At 45.9% G+C, this 24,269-nt stretch overlaps 2 protein-coding genes across 5 annotated transcripts in view; one reads left to right on the top strand and one right to left on the bottom strand.

The window, feature by feature from the left end:
* Positions 1-580, top strand: part of HVCN1 (hydrogen voltage gated channel 1) — a 36,546-nt gene extending 35,966 nt beyond the window's left edge. For all 3 annotated transcript variants that reach the window (XM_082230600.1, XM_082230598.1, XM_082230599.1), the window contains exon 6: positions 276-580. In XM_082230600.1, the coding sequence (XP_082086726.1) occupies positions 276-341 (66 nt within the window). In that variant the 3' untranslated portion in view covers positions 342-580. The remainder of the gene's footprint in view (positions 1-275) is intronic.
* TCTN1 (tectonic family member 1) lies at positions 491-23,990 on the bottom strand. 2 transcript variants are annotated; one of them, XM_082230115.1, is made up of 14 exons: positions 23,478-23,990; positions 21,770-21,890; positions 17,575-17,705; positions 15,667-15,836; positions 15,299-15,386; positions 14,630-14,739; positions 14,321-14,341; positions 13,346-13,471; positions 6,921-7,046; positions 5,951-6,035; positions 4,737-4,875; positions 3,101-3,254; positions 2,708-2,833; positions 491-1,539 (listed from the first exon to the last, which is right to left on the bottom strand). In XM_082230115.1, the coding sequence occupies exons 1-14, from the start codon at positions 23,833-23,835 to the stop codon at positions 1,396-1,398; spliced, it is 1,899 nt and encodes a 632-aa protein (XP_082086241.1). In that variant the 5' UTR covers positions 23,836-23,990; the 3' UTR covers positions 491-1,395. The 2 variants fall into 2 exon arrangements, with proteins under 2 accessions (XP_082086241.1, XP_082086240.1); XM_082230114.1 differs by lacking the exon at positions 2,708-2,833 and having other exon boundaries at positions 23,478-23,945.
* Between the last annotated feature and the right edge of the window lie 279 nt (positions 23,991-24,269).

A 24,269-nucleotide genomic window follows, 5' to 3' on the forward strand; every position in this document is an offset into this window, starting at 1 on the left:
AAGCAATCAAAGGCTGCATATAATTTGTTCTCCATTACAGTGCACAAGCTCAAAAGATGTGCAGGTTATTCCTAGGATGTGATTTATGCTGCGTGTTCACCTAGGTTGGTTTTCCATTTAGCCTTCTGAAAAGCTGTTTGAGAGGCTGTTACAAAGTGATTAAGTTTTGACATTTTTTCATCTTTGCTTCTTCCCCCACACCTCTAAGCTGGGGGAATGTCCTGTAGTTCCTCATAGCCTCCCAAACTGACCTCAGAATTACTCTTCTCCAACAGGAGCTGGAAATCGAAAGGCTTAATGCTGTGTTGAAGCAACATGGACTTGTCGGCCAGTCCAGATAAGGTGCCATCCTAGGGCCCAACGGAGCCAGTGCCGCCATACTGTGCCATTTTGAACATACTCTTTTGTATATTCCCTTCCATGCCTAGAACAATATTCTATCCCTATTGCTTGTTAAGACTCAAGTGTTGAAAAAAAAAATCCACATATCTGAAAACCAATTATTACAATCTTTAATTGTACAGCTGTACAGTTTTTAAAAAATAGCAAAAATAATTTAATAAAAGTCAAAACTGTGAAACTGGTTGACATTGATAAACTTCACAAAACTGCAAGTTACTATTGAAGTACCTAAAGAGGAAGGTGGATGGATGGCAGGTGAGTCAGTGGCCTTTTCCCCCAAACTCCCCCCAAATTCCTGGGTGTGCCTGACACAGCAATTCCTTTAGTCTAAAAAAGAAAAGAAAAGAAAAGAATAAAGCAATGTCTTACAATAAGCTGTTCCCACTTGCAGGACCATGGAAATGAATATAGGAACATGCAGTGGGCTTTGGGGAGTTAGTAGTCCTCAAGAATGGAAAACATGGGGAAAATAAATTCAGAAGAAATATCAAGGTGTGTAGTACAATCCAAGTGTGTGAGTTTGGGGGGGGGGGCAGTAGTGGTGGGAACTGGAGCTTCCCAGGAGAGGAGGAAGCAAAGTATAGCCATCCTGATTCACGGCTCCTTCCTTTACAATTCCCAGCAAAGATGGTGACTGCCCACGAATTACAAGAGGAGGGATGGAATGGCTCTGTCCTGGGGGTAGGCACAGCACAGGAGTTGAGCTGTACTCCACAAAACTGCCACTGTAGTGCATGATGGAAGCTGCGTTTGCTGAAGGACCCCTCTTGCTCACTGCTAAACAGGATTATGGAGGGGAGTTCCTGCTGTTGTTTCCTCTAGCCCAACCCTGCCACTGCTTATTTGGGGCTCCTTTCCCCATATACTCCCTTTTCAGACATGCAGCCAGTCAATATTTAGGAGGGATCTTTGATCCCAGTGGAAGAGTGGTTTGAAACCTGGTTCGCTCTCGCATTGAGAAAAGGAAGGAAGAAGAAGCAGCTCACCCTGCGACTAAACAAATGGGAAGAAAAAGTCGAAGGGCAAGTTGCCTTCGATGGTTGGTAGTGCTTTGTAACCCGGCTCAGCAGGCGCAGAGACGTCAACAAAAGTAGCAGAGCTGAAGATCTGGATTGTTTGTTCGCTTCCCGAGTCAACCTGCAAGAGACAGGCAGATGCATTCCACACCCTGGCTCCGCTTAGGACAGGAAAGAAAAGTTTCACTTCACAGAATGAATCATGCAGAACAGGTCAAATGCTGAGCTCCAAAATAAAAGAGGTTGTTGTGTCAGTGTTAGCTGGCAGAATATATATGATAAGGAGCCAAGATCAGGAGAGCTTTAAGATCAGGACTGTGCTTGTTTAGAGCACCAACTCAGTACAAAAACATTTCCTTTCCAGCTATTGTGGGGTTTAGCAGCAGCTAGTTTCAGAACTGAAAGGAAGACACAACAGGCATGCTGGAGAGATAAAATGCACGAAACACAGGGCTCCTGCTGAAAATGCCAACTCTGCATCTTGTTGCCCCTGCTCTTTGTTAATATGTAGAACAATCTACCCTGAGTCCTGATGTCATTATACTGCATGCCCCATTTCCAGCGCCACATCACTGGCTGCTCCAAGGGTACGTGGCCATGGGAGAACTCAGACAGGGCATGGGCACCAGCGGGCAAAGCAAGCTGTACCACGGGGGGAGAGGGGCAGTGGCTGCTTTCAGCAGCAGTCCCGTGCTGCTTGTTCAATCACATTTATTCTCCTGCTTTACCAACATAAAAGCTCAAGGCACCTAATGAAAGAAACATGCAATGCAAAGAGGCCCAAACAGGCTAGTGGAAGTGTCTCTCCCATGCCAAATGATTAGGTGGCTGACTTCTGAAGTGCAAGGGTGGGGAGGGGGCAGCTGGGGAAAAGAGGCCGCTGAGAAGGACCTCTCTCTTTCCCCTCCCTCTCTTTCTTTTTCCATTCCACCCATATTTCTGAGAGTCCCTTCCTCCCTCTTTCCACTTTAGCCACAAGGAACTTGCAGGGTTCCAGCCACCGCCACAGCTAAAAAGGACGGCTGCTTAGCAGGTCCTCCTACAGAAACCCAGGAGTCCATAAAGCTTCCTTCTAAGCATACTGGGGAGGCAACTTCAATGCCACCTTTAGAGCAGAAGCATGAACAGAACCTTCAATGTGCCAGGATTTCCCTTTGAGTGGGAAAAGCCAGTTTCATTAGCCAGACATCTGTCTCATACACAGACATGGAACCTTGCAAATGTGAAAGCCAATTTAGTTACAAATACATGCGAGGAGCTCCCTTCTATCACAGGAGATCGCCACCCACCTGGGGCAAAGCGGCTGTCATTACCGTTGCCATGACACTCACGATTTTCGCCTGGGGGTTAACTAAGGAGCCATATTTAGTCCATTTCACTTCTATTTGAAATGACACGGGGATTTCGCAGGTGCTCTGAAAAAGGAGACAGACGTTTTGCTAGCTACAAGGCATCATTGGCAAAAAAAGAGAGAACTTCAGGCTCGTTCCAACTGCCTGAAATGGATCCCCATCCCCACTTACGCTACTGAAGACCCTCCTGGATTGCAGCTGTTACATTTCCCCAGATAAAGATGGAACTTAAATGCTGTTGAGTCAGGTGAAGAAGTTAGAGGGCCAAAAGTAGTAAAATTACCTCGTGGCTACCCATATTGACTTAGGGCAGTGTGGACACACTCTTACCGCTTCGGTGACGTTGTTAGAAATTTGCAGCCAGTCCAGTTCATTTTGGGGCAGAGAATCTCCAAAAGAGGCCACGCAGTCTGGGAAGTTTTGACCCCTCAGCACACTCAGGAGCGCTGGGGCCAAGAGCCTGCAATCCGCATCCTTGGTAATTCTTTCAGAAAAGAAATTTCTGTGTCAACAGTGCTGGACGGCAACCAACTAATGAACCACTCTTCAAGAGCAGCACATAAAGGCTACATGTGGAGCAGTCTAACCACGCCATTCCCATATTTGGCTATTCTAATCAATGCAACGGTGCTACTGGCAATGTAAGGTGGGGTTGTATATTTGGGGGGGGGAGAGAAAGAAAACCACTCACACCATTCCCATTCCTCCATTTTGTCTACCTGAGTCAAAAGGTGAGTTTCATTTATTTCAAAGAAGTTAGCATAAATGCAAAGAGGGGGTCCTGCGGTTGGTAAACTGGCAATTGCCCTAACAGTGGAAATGCAACCTTGGCTGGCAACTCAGTTTTGCCAGAATGACACTCTGAGCAGGGGGTGGCAAGTGTCCACCCCACTGGCCAGGGCTGACCAAAGACATTTCAGTACCTGAAGCGAACCACAAAATGCCCCCTTGCCCCCAAACACACCAGGGAAGAAGGGGTGATTGAAGATCTATACCAGGAACAAAAGGCTGCTGAAGATGTGGCTGGGGGGGGGGGTGCTGTTGATGCTGAGGAGGCAGCAGTTTTGGTCACCAAAGAGCATACAGCTGTTGCTGAAACAGCAGCAGCAAGTAATGCATTCCTTGGCTACCCAATCTGCTGCCTCTGTGGATCCAGCCACCTGAGGCATTTACTTCGGCTTGCCTCATGGGCCTGCCGGGCCTTTCCCTGGCATGCTGGGAATCAGCTTTACAGCCACCACATCTGAAATCATTGCAGGAGAGACCTCTCTCTCTCTCTTTTAGAAATGCCCAAGCAAAGGGTATTGGAAGGGACACAGCAGGAGGAGGGATTAGTGTGTGTGTGTGTGTGTGTGTGTGTGTGAAGGAACTATATTAGACCATGCTTGCTGAAGCAAAGTACAAAATTCAAGATGGAGGCACCCAAGGGGCATGGAACTCTGCCACTCTGCTAAGTGAGATGCCAGCATTTTCCTTGCAACCTAACACTGTGATAAACAATTTCTTAAGCATGGAAGTAAGAATAGGAATGGGACGTGGGTGGCGCTGTGGTCTAACTCACTGAGCCTTGGGCTTGCCGATCAAAAGGTCGGCAGTTCGAATCCCCGTGATGGGGTGAGCTCCCGTTGCTCGGTCCCAGATCCTGCCAACCTTGCAGTTCGAAAGCACCCCAAAAAGTGCAAGCAGATAAATAGGTACCGCTCTGGCGGGAAGGTAAACGGTGTTTCTGTGTGCTGCTCTGGTTTCAGTGTTCCATTGCGTCAGAAGCAGCTTAGTCATCCTGGCCACATGACCCAGAAAAAAAGTCTGCGGACAAACGCCGGCTCTCTCGGCCTATAGAGGGAGATGAGTGCCGCAACCCCAGAGTCATTCATGACTGGACTTAACTGTCAGGGGTCCCTTTACCTTTTAAGAATAGGAAATGGCATATGGCATGTCTAAGTACAAGGCTGGTTTCAGCCCTTACCGTAGCTGGCATCCAGACAGCATGCTGTACCCAAACAATATTGGAGTTCTAACTCCTTCCACAGCTAAGCAATCCTGAGCAGGTGTGCTCTTCATGAGGGTAAGCTGGCCAGCTTCATTTGTGCTCTGAACAATTCCAGATGTAGATTTAGAGTCAAAGAGAAAATGCACAACATCCAGAATCTGAAGGAGCGTCTCCACCCCCATCATTCTGCCCGGACACTGAGGTCCAGCACCGAGGGCCTTCTGGCAGTTCCTTTGCTGCGAGAAGTGAGGTTACAAGGAACCAGGCAGAGGGCCTTCTCGGTAGTAGCACCCGCCCTGTGGAACGCCCTCCCACCAGATGTCAAAGAGAAAAATAACTACCAAATTTTTAGAAGACATCTGAAGGCAGCCCTGTTTAGGGAAGCTTTTAATGTTTAATAGGTTATTGTATTTTAGTGTTCTGCTGGAAGCCGCCCAGAGTAGCTGGGGAAATCCAGCCAGATGGGTATAAATTATTATTATTATTATTATTATTATTATTATTATTATTATTATTATTATTATTATTATATCTCTGAACTGCCTTGTCAGAGCATTATTACTTGCTCCAGGTGGTGGCCATTCTTTGATCCTGGAGCTTTCTGTGCACAAAGCATGTGCCCTGCTATTGAGCTACTGACTGCCCCTTCCCCTAAAAGCCAGGTGCAAGAATGCAGAGGCGGCAGGAGAATCCCCTCCAGCCCTCTACCCACACTGGACAGAGAGCCCAAGCCCCACCATGCCCAGCTAGCTCTCCAGCTTCTAAAAAGCTTGCCCAAACCCAAGCATCACCCACAAAATGACATGGCTTCTTGCAGCTCAGTGAGTTCAGAAAAGCAAAACAGGCAAAACCAAAAGAAAAACCTTGGGCCATTATCCCACTAAAACTCCCAAAACCAAAACAGCCAAGATAGTTGGCAATGCTCTGTTGTGTTATGATGGAGTAAGGCGGTTAATTCTGTGCTGACTGTCTGGCACCAGTTTCCAGGAGAAGATTTAGAAATTGCTAATTTCATAGTATTCTTTCCCACATGGGACTACTGTCTTCAGTTCAGGATTGAACAACTTAAAATTTCTCAGAGAAATAATCCGGAACTGATTCAGCCTTGAAAGAAATGAGCACTATGAAATGTAACTTTTTCCCAGGCAGGGACAGTTCTGCAGAGCTGTGATAAGTCATGAAAAAAGGATATCCAGGAGTCCGAAATCCAGCTTTTATTGGTAGGCCAACAACATAACCAGGGCTTCCGCTGAGACGAACAGGCTGAGTTCCTTGCTATGTGCGGAGGGGACACAAAATACAATACCACTTAATTTTCCATTAACCATTTGTGGCAAAGCAGCTAATAGGAAAAATCTCCTTCAGGATTATAGATAAATTGAATTACTGTTTTCTAAGCAGTAAACCATTTGAATAATGGAGCTCATGTTATTATTACATTGTTGCTTCAGGTACATGCAGAAGATACACAGGTAGAAATGATTTTCAGAACCTATGCTTTGAAGGAAAACAGGAACACACTGAGTGACTGAAATCCTTGTTTTTTTAAGACAGCTGTGCCCCGCCCCCCATCAGCTCTAAAATATTGTTACAAACCAGCTTCCCACAAAGTTATTAAAAATATTTTGGGAAGCTGCAGCCCAAAGGTTTATCTGCCAAGACTGGAAAAAGTCAAAGCATCTGTCAATAGAGGCTTGGGTTAATAAGAATCTGGGACATTGCTTGCCTGATTAAACCAAGATGATTAAATTAACAAATTTAATAAGGGCCAGAGAAGGAAGATATCAAGAAAACGGATTTGTTGAGAAGTGGAGTTTATTTATTAGATACTGGGAAAAGTGTAAGATGTAATCAAAACCTATACACAATGTTGGGGGAAATACAGACTGAGCTATTATAAAGTTTGTTAAGTTCTGTAAGATAAAAAAACTAGAATAATCATATGATCATCAGGACTAACATATTAGGAGGTGATTATGGATGTTTAGACAAATTAATGTGCAAAATTAACCATGCACAGAGACATAGATTGGTTATTGTATGGTATGAATGAAGCAATAGTAATTGAATTTGTGTTATAGTATAATATCGTGTAACCTTTTTAAATTTTTGTTTTGTTAAATCTTTTTGGATCTTAAAAATAATAATTTGGGAAATTACCTGAATGAAACGGATCTCAAAGGACTGCAATACAAAACGGGCCATTGTGTTAATGGTCCCCAGGATCAAAGATACACCTGCACTTGCAATTTCACCTGCCTCTGTGAAGGTAATAAGGTAACTTGCCTGAAAAACAAAAAATGTTTTGCAGCTTAACTAACAGGAAGGTCCACAGCTCTTTATCATTTACTAAGGGCTGCCACGGGACGCGGGTGGCGCTGTGGGTTAAACCACAGAGCCTAGGACTTGCCAATCAGAAGGTCGGCGGTTCGAATCCCCGCGACGGGGTGAGCTCCCGTTGCTCAGTCCCAGCTCCTGCCAACCTAGCAGTTCGAAAGCATGTCATAGAATCATAGAATCATAGAGTTGGAAGAGACCACAAGGGCCATCGAGTCCAACCCCCTGCCAAGCAGGAAACACCATCAGAGCACTCCTGACATATGGTTGTCAAGCCTCTGCTTAAAGACCTCCAAAGTAGGAGACTCCACCACACTCCTTGGCAGCAAATTCCACTGTCGAACAGCTCTCACTGTCAGGAAGTTCTTCCTAATGTTTAGGTGGAATCTTCTTTCTTGTAGTTTGGATCCATTGCTCCGTGTCCGCTTCTCCGGAGCAGCAGAAAACAACCTTTCTCCCTCCTCCATGTGACATCCTTTTATATATTTGAACATGGCTATCATATCACCCCTTAACCTCCTCTTCTCCAGGCTAAACATGCCCAGCTCCCTTAGCCGTTCCTCATAAGGCATCGTTTCCAGGCCTTTGACCATTTTGGTTGCCCTCCTCTGGACACGTTCCAGTTTGTCAGTGTCCTTCTTGAATTGTGGTGCCCAGAACTGGACACAGTACTCCAGGTGTGGTCTGACCAGAGCAGAATACAGTGGCACTATTACTTCCCTTGATCTAGATGCTATACTCCTATTGATGCAGCCCAGAATTGCATTGGCTTTTTTAGCTGCCGCGTCACACTGTTGGCTCATGTCAAGTTTGTGGTCAACCAAGACTCCTAGATCCTTTTCACATGTACTGCTCTCAAGCCAGGTGTCACCCATCTTGTATTTGTGCCTCTCATTTTTTTTGCCCAAGTGCAATACTTTACATTTCTCCCTGTTAAAATTCATCTTGTTTATTTTTGCCCAGTTCTCTAATCTGTCAAGGTCGTTTTGAAGTGTAATCCTGTCCTCTGGGGTGTTAGCCACCCCTCCCAGTTTGGTGTCATCTGCAAATTTGATCAGGATGCCCTTGAGTCCATCATCCAAGTCGTTGATAAAGATGTTGAATAAGACCGGGCCCAAGACAGAACAATGTGGCACCCCACTAGTCACTCTTCTCCAGGATGAAGAGGAACCATTGATGAGCACCCTTTGGGTTCGGTCAGTCAGCCAGCCAGTTACAAATCCACTGAGTGGTAGCATAGTCAAGACCGCATTTTACCAGCTTCTTTACAAGAATATCATGGGGCACCTTGTCAAATGCCTTGCTGAAATCAAGGTAGGCTACATCCACTGCGTTCCCTTCATCTACCAGGCTTGTAATTCTGTCAAAAAACGAGATCAGGTTAGTCTGACATGACTTATTTTTCAGAAATCCATGCTGACTATTGGTGATCACAGCATTCCTTTCTAGGTGCTCACAGACTGTTTGCTTAATGATCTGCTCCAGAATCTTCCCTGCTATTGATGTCAGACTGACTGTGCGGTAATTATTTGGGTCCTCTCTTTTCCCCTTTTTGAAAATAGGGACAACATTTGCCCTCCTCCAGTCTGCCGGGACTTCGCCTGTTCTCCAGGAATTCTCAAAGATGACTGCCAGTGGTTCTGAGATCACATCTGCCAGTTCTTTTAATACTCTTGGATGCAGTTCATCTGGCCCTGGAGACTTGAATACATCTAAACTAGCCAAATATTCTTGTACTATCTCCTTAGTTATTCTGGGCTGTGTTTCCTTTGCTGAATCATTTGCTCCAAATTCTTCAGGTCGGGCATTGTTTTCTTTATCAGAGAAGACTGAGGCAAAGAAGGCATTGAGGAGTTCAGCCCTTTCTGTGTCCCCTGTTTGCATTTCACCATCTTCTCCTCTGAGTGACCCCATTGTTTCTTTGTTCTTCCTTTTGCTACGAACATACCCATAAAAGCCTTTTTTGTTGCTTTTAACCTCTCTAGCAAGCCTGAGTTCATTCTGTGCTTTAGCTTTTCTGACTTTGTGTCTACACGTGCTGGCTATTTGTTTGAATTCCTCTTTGGTGGTTTCCCCCCTTTTCCATTTTTTGTACACATCCTTTTTTAATCTTAATTCAGTTAAAAGTTCTTTAGATAGCCACCCTGGCTTCTTTAGGCACCTTCCATGTTTCCGTCTCATTGGTATTGCCTGACGTTGTGCTTTTAGTATCTCCCTCTTAACAAACTCCCAGCCATCATGAACTCCCTTTCCTTTTAGTATTGTTGTCCATGGGATCTCACCCAGCACTTCCCTAAGTTTTATGAAGTCGGCTTTCTTAAAGTCAAGAAATTGAGTCCTAGTATGCTTGGCTGCTCCTTTCCGCTGTATAGTAAACTTCAGAAGAGCATGATCACTCGCGCCTAATGATCCTTCCACTTCTACCCCACTAACCAGGTCATCAACATTGGTTAGGACCAGATCTAAAATGGCTGTTCCTCTTGTTGCTTCTCCCACTTTCTGGACAATGAAGTTGTCTGCAAGGCCAGTGAGGAATCTGTTTGACCTTATGCTCTTGGCTGAGTTTGACGTCCAACAAATATCCGGGTAATTGAAGTCCCCCATTACTACTATCTCCCTTCCTTTTGCATGCTTGGCCATCTGTTCCAGGAAGGCATCATCTATGTCCTCCGTTTGGCTTGGGGATCTATAGTAAACTCCCACAATGAGGTCTCTGTTATTCTTCTCTCCCTTAATTTTGACCCAAATGCTCTCACTTTGGCTTTGAGGATCTAAATCTTGGATCTCTTCACAGGTATACACATCCCTGACATATAACGCCACTCCTCCTCCTTTCTTGTCTGGTCTGTTTCTCTGAAATAGATTGTATCCCCCCATTATTACATTCCAATCGTGGGACTTATCCCACCAGGTTTCAGTGATGCCTATTATGTCATATTTAGTTTGCTGTACCAAGAGCTCAAGCTCATCTTGTTTATTTCCCATGCTTTGCGCATTAGTGTACAGACATTGAAGTCCATTAATCATTCCCCCGTGTCTCTTATTTAAGGATTTTTTCCTCCCACCACTAGGTCCGCGTGCTGTTTGCTCCATTTGGTCTATGACATTTGGATGATCATCTTCATTAATTGATAGACTCCTACCTTCAGGAGCACTGTCTCCCTCCCCCACAAGTAGATAAATAGGTACCGCTCCAGCAGGAAGGTAAGCGGCGTTTCCGTTTGCTGCTCTGGTTTGCCAGAAGCGGCTCAGTCATGCTGGCCACATGACCCGGAAGCTGTACGCCAGCTCCCTCGGCCAATAAAGCGAGATGAGCGCCGCGACCCCAGAGTCGGTCACGACTGGACCTAATGGTCAGGGGTCCCTTTACCTTTTTAAGGGCTGCCTCCTCTGCCCACTTCACTCACCAACCCTGCCAATCCCCCAAACCATGCCCCCACTCCCCTTACAGCTTACCCAAATCACACTCTCTCTGTCGTCCTCCTCTTGATCCTGCCCCTCCCCCCACGTCATACTGCCCACCTCACACTGACAACACCAATTAGGAGGGTGAGGAGAAGGGAAACAAAGAGCAGCAACAAGAAACCAGGACACTTGCTGGGGAGCTGCCACAACCTGTCCAGACTTCCTCAGCTGTTTGCCTGGAGTCCCTTCCTGCCTCCATGTCCTTCTTCCTCAGCCTCCAAAGCTGCTGAAGCCAAAAAGGTGACGTCAGTGTGAGGTGAGGCGCTCCTCCAGCCTTTCACGGCTGCTCCTGCTAGCCTGGGCTGCCCACCTGTTCGCTTGCCTGCCCATGTCTCTCTCCTCTTCACTCTCCAATGCTGCTGTTCTGTTGTCACGCTGTAGTTTGCAGCAACATCATTCAGCAGCTACACAAACTGCAGTATGGCGACATCCTTACATTTTTATTATACGTAACAAGGTAAGATATCCGAGATGGGAAACCTTTTTTCAGACCAAGGGCCACACTGCCATCTGGGCAACCTTCCAGGGGAAGGCACAGGCCACCAGTTGGCAAAGCCAGAGACTCAAGAGAGCAAAGCAACAAATGCAAATGTTACTTTTATTCAGCAGGCTAGTTTCTCTCCGCTCCATCCAGGAAATCAGGTCAAAGACACATTCCAGTCAGGAAAAACACACAAGGGTATGAAGTAGGGCCGGTAAGAGGTGTGGCCTGTGTAGAGTACCCAGGGCCACATGGAGAGGCCTGGAGGGCCACTTTGGGCCCTCGATCTTAATACTGCCCATCCGATTTATATAGTGCCCTGGGCATACATTTTACCTCATCATGTAACAGAAGCAAAATACAGTGGTGCCTCGCAAGACGAAAAGAATCCGTTCTGTGATTCTCTTCGTCTAGCGGTTTTTTTCGTCTTGTGAAGCAAGCCCATTGAAGGATTAGCGGATTAGCACTATTAGAGGCTTTTAGAGGCTTCTAGCGGCTTATCTGCTGATCGGATCAGCTGATAAGCGGCTTAGCGCTATTAGCGGCTTTTAGCGGCTTATCTGCTGATCGGATCAGCTGATAAGCGGCTTAGTGGCTTAGAAAAAGGGGGGGGAAGGGGAAAAAACCAGCAGGAACTCGCAAGACATTGTTGTCTTGCGAAGCAAGCCCATAGGAGATTCGTTTTGCGAAGCACCTCCAAAACGAAAAACTCTTTCATCTAGCGAGTTTTCCGTCTTGCGAGGCATTCGTCTTGCGGGGCACCACTGTACAGGTCCTTGTCCCATACAATCCAAATATTGATGTGGAGTGGGGAACCCAGAGGGAGAAAGATGGCTGCTTGCTGAAATTTCTGCTTTACAGTGGTACCTCGGGTTACATACGCTTCAGGTTACACACTCCGCTAACCCAGAAATAGTGCTTAAGGTTAAGAACTTTGCTTCAGGATGTGAACAGAAATCGGGCTCAGGCGGTGCGGTGGCAGCAGGAGGCCCCATTAGCTAAAGTGGTGCTTCAGGTTAAGAACAGTTTCAGGTTAAGAACGGACCTCCAGAACGAATTAAGTACTTAACCCGAGGTACCACTGTATATTCGAACTGTTGCATTATTGTGATGTTGATTTTATGTATTGTTTTGTTTTTATGCTGCTATTTTATAGTTGCAAGCAGTATTGAATTCTTTTTTGGAAATATGAGGGATAGGAGTTTTTTAAGGAAAACCAAGCAAACTCAGTTCCACATGGTTATTAGGCTTTTTCCACAGCTGAGTTGAAAGTGCTTCACCATGAGGTAGGATTTTAGAATGGGCTTGATGGTTTACACTATGTTCTTAACTGTTACTATTGTTCATCCAGTGTTGTTATCAGCTTCTTGGGCATAATCCAGTGGGAAAATGCAGCATGAATGAATGAAGGCACTGTCTGAGTTTCCTGGGAGAACTCTCCAGAGCAGCCTTTGCAGAGCCTGCTCTAGACGCAACAGAGAGTCCTTTGGTTTCTGATCCTTTGAGCAAAATGGGTCCAGCAGAACCAGCTCTTCATGCCTGTTGGCAAAGTGTCTGCTATTTTATGTTCATAACTGCAAATCTAGAGGGCAGGGGGAGTTAAGTAGCTATATTTCAATGCAAGTCAGAAGGGTTGACCAAAAGGTAAGGAACAGACCACCTGTCTGCATGGCCCAGCTTTTTATTTCGATGAAGTTTGTTTACAGTTCTACATGTCACCTGGTTTCCAGAATGGAGTACAGTGGTACCTCGGGTTACATACGCTTCAGGTTACATACGCTTCAGGTTACAGACTCCGCTAACCCAGAAATAGTACCTTGGGTTAAGAACTTTGCTTCAGGATGAGAACAGAAATTGTGCTTCAGCGGCGTGGCAGCAGCAGAAGGCCCCATTAGCTAAAGTGGTGCTTCAGGTTAAGAACAGTTTCAGGTTAAGAACGGACCTCTGGAACAAATTAAGTACTTAACCCGAGGTACCACTGTATGTGGGTCTGCACGAGGGGCTGCATCCATTGTTGGCCTTCCTCAAAACAGATCCATTGAAATGAATGAACTTTGGTAACAAGGGTCCATTAATTCCAATGAGTCTATTCTGAACAAAACTCGGTTGGCTACAATCCTTGGCAGGCACAAAGACTTTTGTGGTGACATTTTTTCAAAAATAAAAATAAAATTGGGTTGTGTTTAATGTGGACATAGTTCTTCATGAGGTTTTAAAAACTAAATTAATTTTTAAGTATTTAACCCGTAAAAAGTATTTCTTTTCAAGAAATGCTGAGTTGAAATGGTAACTGCACACTTACCTCCAGGACCACGTTACTGCATGACTGACCATTCAGTGTGGGGAGAATCAGAGCATCAGTGTTCTTCAAACGCGTGCGCAGCCCCTCCGGACTCTGCACGGTTATGGACTTGATGGTGATGTTCACCTGCAAAATACAACGGATCAGCCTCAACAAATCCAGCTGGCTGCAATCCTGCGCACAAACCAGGCAAAAGAGAACTTGGCACATTCACTAAGCTTCTCAGGGCTTTATCAAGGGGCGTGCCCTCTGAAAAGCACATTTGTATGGCTGAGAAACTGACGTGCAGAGCTTCCATGGGAGAAAGCTTGGAAAGCTCTGATGTACAGGAAGGAAAGAAAACAAATCCAAAAAATGCCAAGGGGAACAAAAACACATGCAAAACCTTAGGAACATTTAGAGGAGTAAGTAGAGCAGGGAAGGCTTGAGCGCCTTTTATCCAAGAAGATTTAAGCCAGCGCTCCCCTCCCTGCTGACCCTTCCCTTGGAAAATGACAGGGACGAGGAGGAGGAGGAGGACGAAGAGACTTGGATGTCACTACTTGAAGCTACGCTCTTCCTCTCTGTGATGGCCCTCCTCTTCAGAAAGATCAGCATGGGGAAATAGTAATCATCATTTTACAAAGGCGCTCAGGGCACTTTTAAACAGCAACCCTCCCACTAACCCAGCATGCGCTTTGCTAGCACCTTCCTCCAGAAAAGACCAGGAGTGGGTGTCGGATGCAATTGTGAAAAGGAAAGGAGGAATTGTGAAAAGGAAGAGAGGTAGCTCCAGGTTTTTGGCCCAGCCAACCAACAATTGTAGACCCCTCACCATTGGTATGGCAGATGACTCCAAAGCCCCACTTAACTGGGAGGTCAATTCAGAGGCAATTAAGCCTTGGTTGTAGCATCAGTGTTGTAAGAGACTATATCCAATACAAAGCGCCCACATATAAACAGCAAGTCTCTCAAACAGAATAAAGAGACACTTACCACGAGTCTTGACTCTGGTGCCTAGCGGGAATAATAAAGAAGAAGCATTTTAGACCCAGCTGCATTTGCTTTTGCAAAAATGACAAGCGATTAAGCCTCCATCCCAGAATCCTCCACTAATAAAATTCAATTCTTGTTAGAAAACTGGGGGTCCTGCAAACATAAGTTATAGCTGCCGCTACAAATGGTGCTTACTTTTATTTCTGAATAAAAAGCAAATACACATGCAATCCTGATTTCCTACCCCACCCCTCAGTTTGTTACATGCAAAATTCCACCCTCTGGCTAGTTCCCAAAATAATCACCTACAGCCAAAATACTAGAACTGGTGTAGAACTGCATGCTGAGGCCTGGCAGGGTGGTGCATGCATCTCCCGTGATCATCGTGTTGCATTTCACTGCCTGGTTCACAAGAAACCCTGGAGAAACCACAAAATACAAGAGAAGTGCCAAAAATATTTTTTCAGGCTACTAATAAATCCAACTGCACATCGGCGGTCAAACAAAACCACTAAAACGTTTTGCCAGCGGACAGGGATCTTTTTGTTTAGACATGCTGGCCTGTAAGTATGTTGCGATGGACACAGAGATTCAGTAATTGCTCTCCTGGTTTTACTGCTGTTTAACCTGTCTTGCTTTTATGCTTTTTATTTGACATTTTACTGCAACTTAATTGATTATACTGCAGAATAATAACAGCAGCAGCAACACTTAGAAACGACATTATTAAGCAATATGATATATTAGTAGTGGTAATAATGATATTATTTGTTGTGAAACAACCTGTGATCTTCGGAGGAAGGGAAGTATACAAATTTAATAAATAATAAATAAAAATACTTGTTAGCTACCTTGAGCACCATCTGGTGGAAAGGCAGGTTACATATTTACAAAATTAAGCAATATTTGTTGTTGTTCAGATAAAGCCCAAACAGCAGGGTAGAAAGAGCCAGGAAAGGACAACACATAATCTCTGACCTGCAGGGTTCAAGTGGGTACACCAGGCGAGGAAGAGAGGAGCAGGGAGAATTAAGAACCCATCTGATGTCTGTATGGGATCGTTATACTGTCAACAAAAAAACACAGGCGGTTTTATTTTGAACTATAACCACCCCACTTCCCAGCTGGTAATGCTAAGAACCTTGGGACATTAAGGATATAGTGCTTGAGTTTGCTTTCCCTCCACATCCCTTTTCCTCAGATGCTGTGTCTTTTTAGACTGGAAGCCTAAAAAGAAACTGTGCTATTTTCATTGATATGTGAGCCACTCTGAAAGTCTGGCTAAAGAGCTTTCTTTGAATAAATAATTAACAAAATGGGTGTACACATGTACCTCCCCACTTTACCTTGTACTTGCTGGTACTGTTTGTACTTGTAGCCTGCCGGGTGTCCAGCTCATCCTCCAGTGCAAGGTTGCTTTCAATACCAAAGGTATTGTCGCCAAATTCTTGAAGCAACCTATCAAAATTGTGCATAGTAGGTATTTCTGGGGCTTGGAACGATAAGGCAGCTTTGTCTGGGGGTGGGTAGAGAAGAAAGAGCGCGTCAATGTAGTACACTTAACTGAATTTTGGAGTTTATTCTTACTGAACTTTTGGGACTCATGGAAGTTCTGGGATCGCACGGGAAAAATGTCACCACGTATTGGGGCAACAAGATTGGAAACAAGGTAGAGACTGCTTTAAGAGCATGTGTGAATGGCCATTGAGACCATGCTATGGGCCATCCCATAAGGTGAAGAAATTTGTCTACCCCTATCAGAGGCGGCGAGTTGCACCCAACATTTGGGGGGGGGGCATTGTGCGTGCATGACGTCACGTGTGTGCCACCCCATCCCAACCAGGCTCATTTGGCCCGCCATCCCCCAACTGCCCACTGCCTTACCTTTTGTTCATTGCCATGAGACTGAGGCTGCCTCACCAAGGCCATCCACTCCCCCTCTGCCAAAGCGCTTTAGTGCGGAAAGTGCCTTAGTGATAATGAAAAGGACGCACCAGGGAGAAGACACTTCGCCCCACCACGTCCCTGGCAGAGATCACTAGCACACCTTCCCAGATGGAGCCCTGGTGACCATCAAAAGGATGTGCCAGGGCGAAGCGCCTCCCTGGCGGAGATCGCCAGCGCACCTTTGACGAAGGCACTCTGGTGATCGTCAAAAGAACATGCCGCCATGAAGGCCCCCTCAACAACTTGGCCCACAGGAGCTGGTGCACCCGATCCCTATAAATGTACAGAGAGCAGGAATAGTGATGTCCAGGAGACATATTAACAGGGGCTGGAAGAATAGAGCAGAAACCAAGGAAATACACTCAGGTGTATTTGGCTGCTTTTAGCATTTGTTACCAACTTCAAGTCTTCAGGACGGGGCGATATTCAGATGTTAGTCACACTCAAGAGTTGACACATTGAAATCAAATAAATTTGTGTTGGGTATCACCCTACAGAATGGGGTTGGGGACCTGTGGCCTTCCAAACAGCTGCTAGACACTGACCCATAAGCTCCAGCCAGCACGGCCAATAGTCATGAAAGCTGAACTCCAGAAGTATCTGGAGGGGTAGTTTCCCAACCCTGCTATAAATCCATCTAAAGTAAATCAACTGTATTAATGAAATACTTATTTTATTATTTAAAGTATTTTTTTCTCAATTTTTCAACAAAAATAACACAAATAAAAAACAAACAACAAACACTTTAAAAAGATTTTTAAAGCCCCCCCTTCATTTACATACTGAAGGCAGTATGCAAGAAGCAAGAAATATTTTGGGGGGGTGCTTTTTGCTAAGTAGTTTACCACTTTCTGTAAGGTACCTTTGAAGGATCTGTATCCTGAAAAGCAGGATATAATAAAATAATTGGGATAAATTATAGGGGCAAAAATATAAAACCGTAAAATAACATTGCCATAATACACAGAGGCAACTAAAGACAAACGGAGCAGACTAAGCAAGAGCCAACTATACGCTTTAAAGTGTCTTGAAGGAAGTTCTGACACACTGCGACAAAATGGCTGTATTGCTGGCAAAGGAATTCCACAGAGAAAGTATGAAGTTGGAGATTAGTGAGTGGCACATTGTATGTCTCCCTTTCATCCTCTCTCCACCGTGTGTGTGTGTGTGCGCGCACGCGTACGCGCGCACACACACACACAGAGAGATGACAGGCTTCTTCTTTCTCTCTTCATCTCAACCCTCAACACAAGGCCTTTGAAGAATCAACCAGACAAGAGGTTCATGCCCGACTTGGCTCTACTTACTGTTGGTGGACTGAATACAGAAAATGCTGGGGTTGACCTTGTCGGCTAATTGAAAGATCCTCTCTGGAGGATGCGCTGTTGGATCTATTGAATAGAGAGCTTCTTGCTGCCTGCAGAGATGCCTGTCACCTCTGCAGGGGAAACAAACATAAAAAATAAAGCTAAATAACCAAACAAACCTCTTTTCACATAAGACATCCTTATAACACAGGGCAGGAGCAGCCCACGGAATGCTTCTGGCACCTGACATGACACTGCAGCAACCACGTGCTATTATAGCTCACCACTCAAGCCTCAGACACTAAAAACAAGGCATATAAATGATAATTTATTACAAATGATTCTGGGGAAAGGGTCTAAAACAGCTGGAGACCCTTACTGATGTCATGCAACAATATCAAATCATACAAAGGAGATTAACAAGGAATATTACCATATTTTTCGCCCTATAGGACGCACTTTTTCCCCTTCAAAAATGAAGGGGAAATGTGTGTGCATCCTATGGGGCGAATGCAGGCTTTCGCTGAAGCCTGGAGAGCAAGAGGGGTCGGTGCGCACCGACCCCTCTCGCTCTCCAGGCTTCAGGAAGCTCTGCGCAACCCTCAGGAGACCGGCTCCGAGGGTTGCGCAGAGCTGCCTGCAGCCCCGGGATCAGTGCAGCTCTGCGCGGCCATCGGGAGCGGGGCGCGAAGTCCCGCCCAGCTCCGGATGGCCGCGCAGAGCTGCCTGCAGTCCCCGGCTCAGCGCAGCTCTGCGCGGCCACTGGAAGCCAGGCGCGAAGTCCCGCCCCGCTCCCAATGGCCGCACAGAGCTGCCTGCAGTCCCGGGATCAGCGCAGCTCTGCGCGGCCACCGGGAGCGGGGCGCGAAGTCCCGCCCAGCTCCGGATGGCCGTGCAGAGCTGCCTGCAGTCCCCGGCTTAGCGCAGCTCTGCACGGCCACCGGGAGTGAAGTCCCGCCCCGCTCCCGGTGGCCGCGCAGAGCTGCCTGCAGTCCCGGGATCAGCGCACTTCTCCCCATAGCCAGCCCCACAAGCTCGGGGGACAGCGGGGAGGCAGAGCGCGCCTTCCCGCTGTTCCCCGACCTGGTTCTTCCAGCCCCGCACCTGGGGGGGGGATAATTTTTTTTTTCTTTATTTCCCCCCCCAAAAGCTAGGTGCGTCCTATGGGCCGGAGAGTCCTATGGGGCGCAAAATACAGTAGATACTGTTCAATAGATTTTTAAGCTGCAACCTTCCTTTGGAGTGATATTATCTGTTTATATATGTATATTCCTTTTTAGCCCTATGAAAATACAACTGTTAAAAGTAATGAATGGTTTCCTGTATGAGACAAAGGAAAGCTTTCTATTTACTAGAAGTGTAAATGCGTGGCCACCTCTGAACAGCAGCAGAAGCCAAAGTGGAACAAACTGCAGGGACCTTAGTTGTCTCTGTGGAGAATTTCTGATTCCCCTTTTTCTGCCACCCAAAAGGCAGGTGTGTGAAGAGAGAGCAGAGGCGGTTTCACCCCAGCGTCTCACGGGGCCTGGGCTAATGCAGCTTGTTCCTCCCTCCACTTTTCAACATTGTGGTGTATCACTATACAGTGATGCCCCGCAAGACGAATGCCTCGCAAGACGGAAAACTCGCTAGACGAAAGAGTTTTCCGTTTTGGAGGTGCTTCGCAAAACGAATTTCCTATGGGCTTGCTTCGCAAGACGACAATGTATTGCGAGTTCCTGCTGGTTTTTTCCCCTCCCCCCCTTTTCTAAGCCGCTTATCAGCTGATCCGATCAGCAGATAAGACACTAATAGCGCTAATCCTCTAATCCGTCAATGGGCTTGCTTCGCAAGACGAAAAAACCGCTAGACGAAGAGAATCACAGAACGGATTCTTTTCATCTTGCGAGGCACCACTGTATTGGGATGTTTGGCTGATGATACATTGTAATGTTGAAAAGCTGGTAACGCCCAGCCGTACTCTGCTGAGGGCTAGATTCAAATCCTGGCTCAGTCACATAGGTTTGAGTGAATCTCTTGTCTCACCTGATACATGTGATTACTGCTATGACCAATGAGAATGGAGCTGAGAGCACATTATAGATCAGCTCTCCTGCAGCGGCTTCACCTACCACCTCTATCGTTCGTTTTAAGCTTAGGTTTCTAATTTTTCCTTATTTCTAACTTGTATTTATTGTTAGTAAGTGATTATCGGTAAGAAGAATGTCAATGCAAGGATGTGTTTGCGTACAATGCCTGACATTTTAGCAGCACTTTCCAGAGGGAACAGCACAGAACATAAACACATGTGATTTGCCTCTCTACTGGCAAGGCCACATTTCTTTTCATAACAGAAAATTCATCTAAAATTCAATACACTTTTGCTTTGCTGTCTCTAAGAGCTCTGAAAGTACCTGAACGTGGGTGGCAATCAGCAATGTGGGCCAGAACAATGGCAAGTATCAATCCCAGTGATGGGGTGATTCATTTCCCACAGAGCTGGAAATAAGCCCTCACAGTGAGATTGGGCTGATGTATAGGGAAGGGAATAGTTTGATAAGGGTGGCCTTTTGTCCCCAGAATTCACAGTTATTTCAAGCAATCTTTTTCTTTTTTAAAAAAAAAGGTGAACAAAACCGGTGTTTCAAGCCCTAAATGCTGCAATAAAAACTTGCTGGCATATTTGTATTCAATAAAAATGCCACCAACCAGCCTGGCTTTATTTGGTCGTCTCATTCACAACATACAAAAATACCAGAGGCATAAACAGCTGTTAAGAGGAAAGCAGCTAGATTGCCTAGAGAAAGAAAACCAGAGCAAAGCTCCCCATGCATAATGTGTGGTGCTTTAATAAGTCAGAGCGGGGGCAGCAGTGGGACACGAATAGCACATGCTGTATACATAAATGCATCCTTACAAAAGATCCCTCCATGGGTAGAGAATTATCCTTCCGGTATGGAGATATGAAAAGCATTGCAACACTTCTTTTTAATTAATTCTGGGGTATCAAAGCCAGGAATTTTGTGCTGGATTTTGTGAAATTGATCACAAAGCAGAAATGCACAACTCTGCATATTCAGAGAACATCATTTGGCACTTTACAGTGAGTTTGTGGCTTTAACACCTGGAAGGCTAGCTTGAAAAACTGTGGGTAACGGTCAGCAACATCCTAGAAGTCAGAAAAGGGGTTGAGAAAGCAAGATAGTTCTTTTCTTGGCTAGTAGAAGTTTGGCAACATTAACATATGTGAGCAAACTCAGCTCTCCTTGCTCAGTTTCTATAATCTACTCCTCTTAGCCAATAGCCTGGATTGCCTTCTTGCGAAAAATGGCTTTCCCTTTTCAACACAGCCCTGTTAATAAATACCCCAGGAAAAAAAGCTTTCTTCTGATTTAAATATTTTTTACTCTGCTCTTCAGCTGGAAAAGGCCCCCAGAGATTTTTAAAAAGACAATGAGAAAAATATTTCAGCCCAACAGATATACAAAATCCTTAATGTATTTTCTGGATAGTACGCACCCCGGAAATGATGTCTTTCAGCTTCTGCCTTCTGGAAGAAGGTATAGGGTTATAAAGACCAGGACTAGCTGCTCGAGAAACAGTTTCTATCCAAATGCGATTCTGATTTTAAACGCAGTATAAGGAGTCTCTATAGTATATTGTATTTTAAAATGGGGTTTCAGAGTTTTTAGGGGGTTTTGAATGTCTTATGTAGATTTTTCAATTTCATCGTTCTATATGGGACAATGACAATAAAGATATCATATCGTATCTGTCTCAAGCACCATTTCTTAATATCTAAACTAAAATAAAAGTATTTTATATGAATACTATTAAAATAAAAGTTCCTGAAAGGAAAGCGGGGGGGGGGGGGGAGTCAATTCAAACATGTAGCTTCTTACTCTTATGGGGCTGTACCACCTCAGAATACTCAAAGGGACACATCTCCATTTCAAAACCACTCTGTATATGGAAAGCTCATCCATCAGAGAGACTGATGTGCTGACCTTTCACATTCATGCACATTCTGATGTGGGGGAGCTTCCAGAGAAATTACCTCCCCCCAAGTATTTTGGGGTGGCATAGGCCTACAAGCCATGTTCAAAGCTGCATATTTCAACTAGCTCTACTGCAGCACAGACCCTTCTTGAACTTATGAATCTGTTCAAAGGTGCATCTTTATATTTCAAGCCATGATGCATGTGCAAGCACTTACGTGACAACAGGAACTGAACACATAGTGAAGAGGCTGAAATCTGCAGCAGTGCATATGGGGTCACAGCAACAATTTACATCACACTGGTCCACCAGAAGGTCACAGACACACAACTCGGCCACTGAAAACAAACAGGTTTTGACAAATAGTACTGAATGTTAAACCTATGGGGGGGGGGCAAGGAAGTCCCTCTTCCAGGCGCAATACTGGATACGGCCCAACTTCTTTCTTCTATTATATACAGCTCCACAAAACCAGAAGGTTTAAAGGACTTGCTTTCATGCATAGTCTCTCAAAGGCTTCTTCTCCATATTCATGCAGCTTATTGTGTGCATTTGAATACTAGTAATTTGTGTTTATATGAATGTACAATAAGGGGGCAGAAATACTGAAATGGGGATACTGAAATAGGGTCAATAAATGAACTTGACCTAATTATGACTTAGCTGGCTGCATCCCCGTTGTTTTAAAGATTTTTAATGCTTTTTGTTTCCAATGGGCTTGCTTTTTGCTATCTAATTTTAAAACAGCTCTGCATAATCTGCTGTGTTACTCATCCGCACTGAGAGGAGCCCCCCAGAGCAAACCAAAAGGTCCCCTTGGTTCTTCATCCTTCCATCCGTGGCAGAGAGCAGCCAGCTGCATGCACCTGCAAGAGGTACCTGCTGCCACATGTCCCTCCAACACATATCAAAATGCAGAGCGATGTGGCTTCCGAGCAACAGGGGCTGAACTTGTGCAATACATGTGTATAAGAAATTAGCAAAGATCTATCATAACAGTGATAATCTATGCTGGAAAAGAAAAGAAAAAGAGGGTACCTTTTATCATATGTGGTGGACCTGCCCCAAGGTGAAAGACTTCTGGGAGAAGATTTATAATGAATTGAAAAAAATGTTGCAATATACATTTATTAAGAAACCAGAGGCCTTTCTTCTTGGAATAACAGGTTTAGAATTGCCCAAGAAAGATGTTAATCTGTTTTTGTATGCCACAACCGCAGCAAGAATTTTGTTAGCTAAGAATTGGAAAACACAAGTCGTCCCTACAATGGAGGGATGGCAGATGAAGATGATGGATTTTTTGGAGCTAGCCGACCTGACTGAGAGAGTCTGCAACCAGAAGGAGGAGTACCAGGGGGAATGGATGAAATTCAAAGACTATTTAGTTAAATATGTTAAGATAATTGGAAAAACTTGCAAATACCAGATAGGCTTAGGATTTAAACAGATCATGTTAGAGATTAATAGGTTTAAAGTTAAAATAGAAAGAAAGAAAGATGTCAAGTGATTAAGTTATTTTTATAAGAAAATTGGTTTTGGAAAACTGTTATCATGATATACACTGAAATTCAACGAGGGGAATTCGAGGAAGTCACTTAACAATGTTACTAAGATTGGTTTAAATACAGTTGAGATTTATGTTTGTTTGTTTAATTTTTTTGGGAAAATTAATGTTAAAAAATTGGAGGGTATAAGAACATCAGAACTGCACCACTAACGAGGCCAGAAGTCCGCACTGCTCAGCATCCTACTTTGAACAGCGACTACGCCGGAGGCCTCCAGGAAACTGGGCAGGTAGAGACGCCTGCGCTGCGGTTCCGAGGTAGATTCCCCCTGTATCTGGAGGCTCCATTTAGCCGCCGGGCCTACCGCTTCTTCCCTTTCCTACCCTCCCCACATCGCTCATGGCGGGGCTGGGGGCTCACCGTCGGTCACAGGCGCGGGCCACGGACCAGGTCGGGGAGTCGTTCCGGGGTCCGGCAGCTCCGAAGGGACGGGCACCCCCGCCGCGTCTGTCGGACTGGGCTTGCTGCTGGCGGGGCCCGGGTCGGAAGTCCACGCAGGGCTGCTGGCGGGGCCCGGACTAGGGGAGGCCTGGCCGGGACTAGGGGTCGGGTGAGGCGGGGTACCCGCTGTCGGCGCCCCCGACGTGGCCTCATCCCAGCCGGTCGGGGGCTCCGAGGTGGCCGCGCTCGTTGGCGCGTCCGTGGACGAGGACAGCGGCAGTAGAAGGCAGGCCGCGAGGAGCCCCGGGAAGAACCGCAGCGGCGACCCGGAGCCCATCCCGCCTCCCCGTGAGGCCGCCGCGGCCCAGGCAACGGCGGACGCCCGCCGGGCGGTAGCTATGGAGACGGCGCAAGGCACGACGGGAGCCTCGCCAAATCCCGCTGCAGACTTGAAGCCGCCGGCGGCTCCCGCAATCGCTTCGGGTAGAACAGCGCCGCCCCCGAGGCATCATGGGAAGGAAATACAAGCATGGCGCTGTTGCTGTGGCAACGACCTTGAGGCCCAATGTTGTTGTTTAGTCGTTTAGTCGTGTCCGACTCTTCGTGACCCCCTGGACCAGAGCACGCCAGGCACTCCTGTCTTCCACTGCCTCCCGCAGTTTGATCAAACTCATGCTGGTAGCTTCGAGAACACTGTCCCACCATCTCGTCCTCTGTCGTCCCCTTCTCATTGTGCCCTCCATCTTTCCCCAACATCAGGGTCTTTTCCAG

The sequence above is a fragment of the Podarcis vaucheri genome, assembly GCF_965113315.1.
Source record: "Podarcis vaucheri genome assembly, chromosome: 7".
Classification (NCBI taxonomy): domain Eukaryota; kingdom Metazoa; phylum Chordata; class Lepidosauria; order Squamata; family Lacertidae; genus Podarcis; species Podarcis vaucheri.